This window comes from Hydra viridissima, unplaced genomic scaffold (assembly GCF_058129835.1).
Source record: "Hydra viridissima isolate aposymbiotic clone 2 unplaced genomic scaffold, HvirCarnegie_v1 scaffold_14, whole genome shotgun sequence".
NCBI classification, from domain to species: domain Eukaryota; kingdom Metazoa; phylum Cnidaria; class Hydrozoa; order Anthoathecata; family Hydridae; genus Hydra; species Hydra viridissima.
In genome coordinates, this window is record NW_028324313.1 from 9,153,360 (window position 1) to 9,163,271 (window position 9,912).

The window sequence follows — 9,912 nt, forward strand, 5'->3', positions numbered from 1 at the left end:
CTAGAGTTGTTTAATCCAACTTCTGTCTGGACTTTCTCCCAGAAGAAGTTTTCGTGCAACAAGCTTTAAATCTACAATGCGAGCGACATTTTCTTGATACTTAGCATAGACAGGATATTTTGTTGACGATATGTCTTCAGTCAAATCGGTTGATTTCAAAAACAGGAAAATTAATAATAAACAGCCAACCACAGAGAAATTGAACAAACCTCCAACTTCGATTAGACTGAATGATCTGAAATCAATAGTAAACATGTAAAACATCACCCAAATCGCTTGCTCGCAAGTGAAATTCGGGTGACGTGAATATGAAAACAAACCAGACGTTTTAAAACCTAACTCGTAATGCTCATCAGAACCAGTTAACTTCTCGCCATTCCGTATTCTACGAAATTTTTCGACTTGAAACTGGCGTTGCTGTCTATCTGAAGCTGCTTCAAGAAATATTAAAACTACCAAGACAGTAGCTATTAAATAATCAGCTGGACTGAGTGTTCTTTTTTCTTTTAATCGGTATCTTGACATTATATCTCCGAGAACAACACCTCCGGATATCAAAAACAACAGAGTTAGTTGGTAGATAGTAATGAAGAATAGGTTAAAAATAGAAAATAGTATTCTACTACTGGCCAACAGAGGCATTTTTCTAACGTAAAACCAACGATAGTCTTCTTTACCCTCCCAAAATCTAGGAAAACTGTAGCCTCCTTTCAAATAAAACTGATGCGTGAGTCGCAATCCCCATACTGTAACTAGCAGACTTATTAGAAAGGGTTTTAAATGATAGTTACCATTTTGAATCAGTGACAATTGTAAATAGTTTTTTTCATTTGAATTACTGTAAAAAGCAAGAAACCAAGAGAACAGTATGGGAGCAATTGGCCAAACTTTATCTACTTGACTATAGTTTCCAGTCAATTCGCTTGCAATAAAGCAGTAAGCAGCCATGGGAATGTACACATAAAGAAGAACAGCTCTAAGTGCTGGAATAGTTATATTATCGCTTTTAAAAATATCTTTGGTTAAGTCAGGAATCCAAATATAGACACCAATAAAATAGAATAATAAAACTCCAATTAACAAAAAAACCACACTCACAAGCAAATTATTTGGTAGCTTTTCAACTTTTTTAGATACCATTTTATAGATATAAACTAAATGAAAATTAGATATATTTTATCCAAAAGTTGCAAATTTAAATAACAAAAATTCAAATAAACAAATTTAAAAATATATCAACATACCAACATGTAATCAACAACAAAAATGAAATAGTATGAACACATACACACACATACATACAAAATAAAAACCAATTATATTGACTAAAAGCAAAAATCATAGTATGAAAAAAGTTTTTTTTTTTTTTTTAAGACAACAGAATTTGTATTAAATAAAAGAACTATAGCATGTGCTATAGGATTTTATAAAGCAATATAAAGCAACCAAATGAATTTCATTTTGCTCAGTTAACTTTTTCATGAAAAATGTTGTATTTTAAATTAAATTTTATTTTCACCAAGTAATGTTAAGCTGACTCAGTAATCATCAGTGTATCAATGGCTTTTTGAAACATAGCAGAGTTAATTACATCACCATGATTGTAAAATGGATTCGAAACCATTGCAACATAAGCTGAATGTACCTTTCTAAACATCATTCGAATGTCATTATCTCGAAGCGTTGCATTTCCAGAATCAACCACAATTACAAATTTAATTTTTGTGTTTGTTACGTAGCCATAGACCTTGTAGTCTTCAGTTGGATATAATAGGCCCAGATATAATTCTCGAGGATCCTGTGAAGATTTTGTAAGTGAAGTGGTTTTCTCTTCAATAACATCTAAACACGTGTGAATTATATAATGAAATTTTAAATCAGTATCAGGATGACTTGTGTGAACATATAATGGTTCATTGTCCCTTCCAACTACAGCTACACTAACCGCCATAGTTCTATTATTTATGCAATGACTATTATGATTCTGCAAACAAATTGAGTATTATAAATTCTTACATAAATTTTCATAAATAACTGCAATTGTTTCAAAGTTAAATAAATATGAATCTATTTTCAAAATTACATTCAATGAAAGACCATATATCTAGCGTAAATATGCATGAAACCTACCCATTAAACTTTATGGTAGTAAAGCATGACAAAGCTAGAAAGAGTTTTGTAGTTATATTTAAATATCATTTTTTACATAACTGATATTACATTTATATTTTATTTATAACTGATATTGTTCCATTTTGACACATCCATTGAAAAACTTTCACTTAGTAATAATGGAAATAAAATAAAAATAGGTAGTTGAGTGTTACAAGGTAACTACACATGCAAATTAAACTAAACAGTCCATAATCACATTAATTTTTTTAAAAAATGATCAATTATAAATAAGAGAAGCTTTATGCATGCTTTTTATTTGAAACTGTTGACATCCGCAATATACCAATCAGGCAAAAATTTTTCTGATCCTTCTTTACAAACTTCTAATGAGATAAAATTAAAAGGCTCATTAAATTCTACCATGTATACAATATCAGGGTTATCAATTACAACAACTCTTTTTAACCAGTTTAAAATTGCATCAAGAAAATTTAAAGCAATATTTGCATCCCACTTTTTGGTGTATTGCTTGCAGATCCCAGGTATTGAGGTAGTGCTATAATTGGTAAGTCCTCTAACAATACCATGATCATCACGCATACCTACAACTATTCTTGGGATACCTACCAGAAAACTCTGGGCCCAATACTTCAAAAGTTTGTATCTTACAAAATTTTCTTGTTGTCGATAGTTCTCCATTATTCTAGTTGTCTTAAGTTCTACATAATTTGAAGGTGGTTTTGATTTATCTCCCTTAATACAGCAATCAACTTCAGCTCCACAAACAATCGAGTTTCCATTTAAACGTGTTCTCACAACAGAACAAAATTCTTCATTAGTGTTAACAACAATATTCGTACTCTTTGATTCTAGAAACATAAAATAATAAAGTAATATTGCACCCATCAATAAATACAAAACAAGTACAACTGTGTGTGGGGTCAGAGAATTGTAGTTAATAACTTAGAGATGAAAACATAAAATATTCATTAACTTACAAGCACAAAGAAGAAACAAATTAGGTGGCACCAAGTAATTTGGAAAAATTAGTTACCTTTATTTATTTCAGTTAAGTAATCTTCAAACTTGTGTCCCCAGTAACACATTTCATGATGCTTAGGAGACTGCTCAACACGATCTCTTTTTGCTTTCTCTGTTTCAACTTCACTTATGTATATAGTGCCCTTGAACCTTGTTGCAGCCATTTTCCATGGTTCACGATTTTCATAAGGAGTGCATAACATTTTTGTTAAATGACCTCTCCAGGTCACAAAGTCAGTGTGTAAACTAAAAAGCAAACTTAACTAAACGAACAAGCATATGCTTTATTACATTTTATATTATGTTTAATATGTTTCCAGCCTTATACCATCCATACAACTCAGATAAAGCATTGAATTACCTATTGTTTTCTGCAACTTGTTCTTTTTCATGACTTAGGCTAAACTTTTTCTTGTTGATTAAAACCCATGTCAACAAATGGTTTAGTCGTTCTTTAAGATCTTCATCTTTTAAAATGCAAGTATCATAGCCTTGTTTCAAATCAAAATTTAGATTATTCTCTGTTTTAGGAGGCTTGTAATATCTTAACTGCTCTGCATTGTTATGGTAACAGCGATTACCGTCTATTGAAAAGTGACCCCATTCAATCGGTTGTCTATAGAAAGGTGAGCCACCTGAGAACTGATTAATAGGAGTAACATTTAACATTTCGGAAAAGTGTCCCATTCTTTTACCCTTTTCATTATCATTTTTAACTATAATTTTGTTATTCCAATTAGAGTTTCGCTGCATCTCTACTACAATTATAAAATGTCGACAATTTAGAAAAAAGTAAATGGTATTTGAGGATGCAAATGCATTAGGAATTGAAATACTCAAAACAAAAAATTGATTTTATACGATGCACGGTGGAACAGAAATCAACCAAAAAGTAACAAAACTAAAAATATAAACATGTTATACAAGAAGTAAGGGACTTCGGATAATTTAAATTTTATGTAAAGCGTTACATTAAAACGCCTAATAAATCTATTAAGCGCGAGTGTACGTGTGAGCTCACGCATAAATGATCTTTAACTAGCTGAAAATTTGACACAACAAAGCAGCTATTTCAATATATCACATGTCATGGCTTACTTTATAACGTAGATTGATTTTTTAATAGAAAAAGTTGTTTTTAGAAATGAAAAGCTGATCTATTTCAATTGGGTCATTACAGTAAAGATTTAACTTTACATTTCTATTACAAAAGAAAAAAATTAACTGGCCTGTCTTTTAGCTTCACATTTACCCACTTAACGTTTTTATGTTTCGTTAAAAAGTTAACGCATTTAAACGTGTTGTAGTAAAAACAGAAAAATGATTTTTTACTTTAAAATAAACTTTTAACATGCACAAAAAATAAGCTTTAAAAAGATTGTTAGCGTCATGGAATTGAGTCCATTTTGTACAATTAATTCAACTGTCTGCCTTTTTTTGCTGTTAATTTGATATTTTCTTAAAGGACCCTTAGATTTCTTTGCACGATAAGTCAAGAAATTATTTTCTATAAGGCGCGAGGCAAATTTAACTCCCCAATTTTGATGCAAATAAAAATATCAGTTTCTGAAACTTTTCGAGAAAAAGAAAATTTTTTTCTTATTTACTGGAAGAATTTTTGGTTTTTGATTGAATGTACAAGAAATTTATTTTGGTACGACTTTGATCTTTCATTAGTTAGCAGTTTACGCGTTTCTTCATTCCACTCGTGCACTTTGTGAAAGTTCAACTGGAAATATTTTTGCAGTTTGAAAGGCTGTTGTTAAAGAATTTGAACGGGGGACATGTTTTTAGCAACTCGATCCCAGAGTTTTCTATGCCAAATTTTATTCGCTTTGGTGAGCCAACATTAACTTTATTAAAAATTTACTCGCACAAAATGGAACTTTGAAAAGAATTACTTTTTTAGAGTTGCTTCATAGAATGGAACTTAGAAAAGGTTGACTGTTACCTTTCACTCCGTTACGCTAAGAGAGTGAAAGATAAGGAATTTTTTTCTTTCTTTCTTTGATATCTTTAGAGTCTAACACCTTAATCCCAGTAGGCACAGAGACGTGACAAAAACGTGAATTTCACGTTAATTTGGCACGTGACATTTAGGTGACTTTTTGGTCCCCATGAAATGACCAATTCACGTGATTTATGGACGTGTTTTTCACGTTACTTTTGGCACGTAATCTTTAAGTGATTTTTCGGTCCCCATGAACTGTTCAAAAGACGTGCTTTTTACGTTAATTTTGGCACGTAATATTTAAGCAATAATTGTGCTTTATAATTACGAAATGTTTGGATTCGTGTAAAGAAAAAAAACACATCGTCGAGGAAACATCTAATACGTATTAAATTACATGATTTTATTAGTCAGTATATAAGTTCTTGACATAAATATTTTGAATTTGTAATAAAAGCTGCACTTTTGTTAAAATATCCTCCTTATTTCCAATATGTACAAAGTCATAGATCTGCAACTTACGAAGAGCAACGCTTCAATCCACTAAGAGCACACTTCAAACTTAATCTAACGAATCAGTCGATTTAATCTCCCGTAAAAGCACGCTTCAAACATAATCTAACGAATCAGTCGATATTTTCTCCTATAAGAGCACGCATCAAACTTTATCTAATGAATCAGATTTAGCTAAAAAGAAACGAATAAAATCTTAAATAATATGATTATTTAATAATTATCTTAAATCAAAAACTTTTAAAACAAATCTTACTTAGTGAGTCGCCAACTTTTGGCAACAAGATTTTCTTGTTTTCTTTTATCTAAATCATTAAATAATTTTAAGAAAACAATACTACATACAATGTAAAAAAATAAAAAAAGTCATTTGCGTTCTAATTTTATACTCTGATTGCTAAAAAAATATTGTTAATATATATATGTATGTATGTATGTATATATATATATATATATATATATATATATATATATATATATATATATATATATATATATATATATATATAAAATATCTATCTATAGATATATCTATATCTATATATAAAGTTAATAACTGATGCACATGATTAGAAAAAGACCTATACTCACCTTATGTGATAACATCTGATTAAATAATTTGTTTTCGTTGTTTTCTATCTTCTTATATTTGCATCTGTTTCTGCATTAACTTGTTCATACATTAACTCTCTAGATGCAAAGGTGACAGCCCATGAAGATGCTTTAAATGAGTAATCTACAAAGTTTTGAACAACATTAAATGTCATTTTAAGAATGTACACAGAAAAATTAAAACAATTTATAAAAACGTAATAGTTACCACATAACCACACAAGATTATTGTGTGGATTTTATATCATGTTTTTCTTTACCCATGGTGAGATTTTCACCTTGAGGCTCCTTTTGCTGTGGAAACATTCACCACGGCTAAGGAGCCTCATCTACCCCTAGTTATATATAATATATTAAGTATAAAATTAAAAGTATGTATAATGAAGTGTTGTCAAATTAGGTCACCAATAAATACCGAGTGCTGAAAATTCGACTCGGGACCAAGTTGCATTCTCCGACGAGATGTGAACTAATTTAAATTCTTGCTACAGGGTGCTTTAGTGTTTCCGCATTGTCACAAAGTTCAAACTCTAAATCAGGTATTGCAATTGACCAAAGTTGAGCGTAACTTGGTTTAAATACTGGGAGGTAATAGACATTAAAAGATAAATAAAATGGAATTTGAAATAATAATAAAATAAAAAACAGATATTCAATGTGCTCACTATGCAAAAGATAAATAAAAATATTTTCCTAGTTTAAAAAAACATGCATACATACATATATATACTCTTTCTTCATCAACTTTAAATTTTCCTAAAAGTTTAATTATTATTTTTTTAACTTGAAAGACCGCTGCCCCTAATAAAACCGCCAGTTAAAGTATGTACACTCCTTGCCTGTTCTCTCTAATCAGCCTCTGTATACATACTCTGCTGCATTTATTCTAAACCCTACACCAACACACACCATCAGTGATTTATGTACACTCCCTGCACAGGGTTGGCATTAAAAAACCCACCCAAAAAAACCCACCCAAAAATCACAGAAAAAAACCAAGCAAAGAGAATCCTTTAAATAAAATATTATTTTAAAAAAACCCAAAAAAACCCAGTTAAAAAAACCCAAAAAAACCTGGGTTTTTTTGGGTTTTTTTAAAATAATATTTTATTTAAAGGATTCTCTTTGCTTGGTTTTTTTCTGTGATTTATTTATTTCAGAAAACATTTAAACATAATTATGACTAATTAAAAGGTAATTATTATTGAAAAGAGGATATGGATATGATCAGAATATAGGATTTAATAAGAATCAAAATTTTTAAAAGACATGATTTTTTTGAAATATTTCTGAAAAAATAGTTTTAGTATTTTTTACAATATGCTTTCAGTGATCTCAGTGGCTTTCATCAACCATATCAAAGTCAGGCCTGTGTTCTATCTTACAAATTACTCAAGAAACTTTTATTCAAACAGTATTATTATTTGTGTAACATTAAGTATATTTAACTTGCATATTTCGATGCAATGTGTATTTTTCAGAAAAAATTCTTTATAAGAATGCCATTCGGAAGTGGAAGGAAGAAAGGATGGGAGTGGAAGGAGGTCAGTGAGATAGAAGGGGACAAAAATAGTGTTCAGTGTGACCATTGTTCAGAGAAGATTAGTGGAAAAATTGAAAGAGTTCGTATTCATTTGGAGAAGTGTAAAGAGAGAAAGAAGGACACTGATGAACAAGAACCAAGACCTGGAAGCTCAATGAGCAATATTAGCCTCAGCTGGGATAAAGAAAGAACTGGAAACCAAAGACACGTTGGTAATTTGTCAAGTAATCAGAATGACCCAATAATTGCTCACTCATTTTATGATGGAAAAAAGAGTTATCTGTACAATACAGTTGACTTAGGATCAGAAAAAAAAACTGCAGAATACTGCTTCAAACTCATCAATGAAGCTATAGTTAGCATAAAAAATGATTATAATAAGTTTGTATTTGCTGTCTGCACTGACAATGAAGCTAAGATGAAGAAAATGAAAGAGCTGATCAAACAAGAGTATCCTGATATGTTAACATATGGCTGTAATGCACACTATATGAATTTGCTACAGAAAGACATTTGCAATTCTTTTTCAACAATTCTAAAACAGGTTGTGGAAGTTCATAAATATTTTAGAAATGTGCATATGGCCCATGGTTTGTTAAAGGAAAAAGGTGGATGTATGCCTCAGCTGCCAAATGAAACATGCTGGAACTCTCAAGTTGCCTGCATTGAGACATACCAGAAAAATTATAACTTCTACGTGAGATCTATGCAGAGAAGATGGAAGATTTTCCAGCCAATATTGGAAGAATAATTGAGAATATAGCCATCAAACGTGAGGCAAGTCGTCTTCTTAGTGAAATGAAAAAATTGGGGATTGCCTTAGACAAGATGCAGAGTGATTCTTGTCATCTCTCTGACGCAATTCATATCTGGTATTCATTGATAAAGGATGAAGAGCTATCAATATACTATAATGCAATAAAGAAGATTTTAAGATGCTGTACAACCCTTTCATATTTTGGCCTATATAACTGACCTTGCTATGTAGATGATTACAAAAGCTTCATTGATAATGATAATTAAAACATTGCAGAACAATGGTTAGAGGACAGGAACCCTGATTTCTTGGGTTTACTATACAAGTTTAACTTGAAGGACAGGGAGGTGTTCCCCAAGCAAATGTTCTCAGAATCACTGAAGGTTATCTCTCCATCAGATAAATAAGTATTAACCTTTTTTAACAAATAAAACACGAGATCAAGATCTCATATATTACAAAAAGATAAAGTATTTGATAATAATATATACATATATCAATAATAAATAACATAACACATTTATTTATTGATATTATCTTGGATAAATTCTTTAACCTTGTTGATAAAAACCAAATAAAGGAAGAAAAACTATTTTTAGTTTTTATCTAAACGACTCTTGAGCAATTATGTATGCAGAAGTTCTACAGATATTATTATTGCTCAAGAATCAAGGATAAGTTCTGCTAGAACTTATAATTTGTCCATGTAGCTTACTTAATTTGATATTAAATTTGTTATAACATAACTTATTTTGTGTTAAATTAAGTAAGCAAAAATGGACAAACTCGCCAGTCTAAAATATTACATCATAAAGTAGAAAAAAAGTATACCTTGTATTTGAGTTTAATCTTATTTGTTTGGCAAATAGGGACGCTTGGTACTTTATTTAACTTAATTTGATATAATTTTGATGGTAGATATTACAACTTAAAATATATTGAACTTTTTAGTTCTGTTATAAATCTATTGCGTTATAAGATATTATACAGACCAATTTTTTTTTTTTAATTATAATAAAACTACAATAAAAATTAACTATATTAACATAACAGTAAAATAATTATAACTAATAAAATGAATACAAAAACTATACTATAAAAAAATATTTAATATAATAAAAAATTGGTATTTTACATTTCTTAACACAGGGTTTTATTGAGAATAAAAAAAGTTCCGAAAGACGCGATATTTTGGTACGTAACTTTCACGTAACTTTCACGTAAAAAAGTAACCTGGGGCCAATGCTATAAACATAAAAAACGAAGTTTTTTCCGTAAAACACGAAGTTTTTACCGTAAAAAGCGAAGAAAAAAAAAGTCCATTGCTATAAACATTCAAAAAATTCCGTTTTTAAGATAAAAACTTCGTTTTTAAATCCA

General features: G+C 30.0%; 3 protein-coding genes and 1 long non-coding RNA gene across 9 annotated transcripts; all 4 read right to left on the minus strand.

The window, feature by feature from the left end:
• On the minus strand, nt 1–1,140 carry LOC145181304 (uncharacterized). Its single transcript, XM_080056386.2, has one exon. The coding sequence runs from the start codon at nt 1,138–1,140 to the stop codon at nt 1–3; it is 1,140 nt and encodes a 379-aa protein (XP_079912512.2).
• On the minus strand, nt 978–1,951 carry LOC145181025 (trafficking protein particle complex subunit 2-like protein). Its single transcript, XM_080056002.2, has one exon. It carries the CDS (start codon nt 1,949–1,951, stop codon nt 1,529–1,531), a length of 423 nt encoding a protein of 140 aa, XP_079912128.2. The 3' UTR covers nt 978–1,528.
• A 214-nt stretch (nt 1,952–2,165) lies between these two features.
• On the minus strand, nt 2,166–4,196 carry LOC145181024 (decapping and exoribonuclease protein-like). The gene is made up of 3 exons (XM_090071836.1): nt 3,518–4,196; nt 3,170–3,402; nt 2,166–2,984 (listed from the first exon to the last, which is right to left on the minus strand). Exons 1-3 carry the CDS (start codon nt 3,907–3,909, stop codon nt 2,428–2,430), a joined length of 1,182 nt encoding a protein of 393 aa, XP_089927962.1. The 5' UTR covers nt 3,910–4,196; the 3' UTR covers nt 2,166–2,427.
• A 1,274-nt stretch (nt 4,197–5,470) lies between these two features.
• LOC149879186 (uncharacterized) lies at nt 5,471–9,688 on the minus strand. 6 transcript variants are annotated; one of them, XR_016447043.1, is made up of 4 exons: nt 9,364–9,688; nt 6,212–6,813; nt 5,877–5,925; nt 5,471–5,794 (listed from the first exon to the last, which is right to left on the minus strand). It is a non-coding gene; the product is annotated as an uncharacterized LOC149879186 (long non-coding RNA). The 6 variants fall into 6 exon arrangements; XR_016447040.1 differs by having other exon boundaries at nt 6,212–7,125; nt 9,364–9,684; XR_016447041.1 differs by lacking the exon at nt 9,364–9,688 and adding an exon at nt 6,953–7,308.
• Between the last annotated feature and the right edge of the window lie 224 nt (nt 9,689–9,912).

Excerpts from the sequence above, each read along its gene's own strand:
- LOC145181304 (XM_080056386.2), bottom strand. The coding sequence starts at position 1,140 with ATGGTATCTAAAAAAGTTGAAAAGCTACCAAATAATTTGCTTGTGAGT.
- LOC145181025 (XM_080056002.2), bottom strand. The coding sequence starts at position 1,951 with ATGGCGGTTAGTGTAGCTGTAGTTGGAAGGGACAATGAACCATTATAT.
- LOC145181024 (XM_090071836.1), bottom strand. The coding sequence starts at position 3,909 with ATGCAGCGAAACTCTAATTGGAATAACAAAATTATAGTTAAAAATGAT. Across the intron at positions 3,403-3,517 it reads CAAGTTGCAGAAAACAATAG|TTTACACACTGACTTTGTGA; the intron begins GTAATTCAATGC and ends TTTGCTTTTTAG. Across the intron at positions 2,985-3,169 it reads CTTAACTGAAATAAATAAAG|AATCAAAGAGTACGAATATT; the intron begins GTAACTAATTTT and ends TTATGTTTCTAG.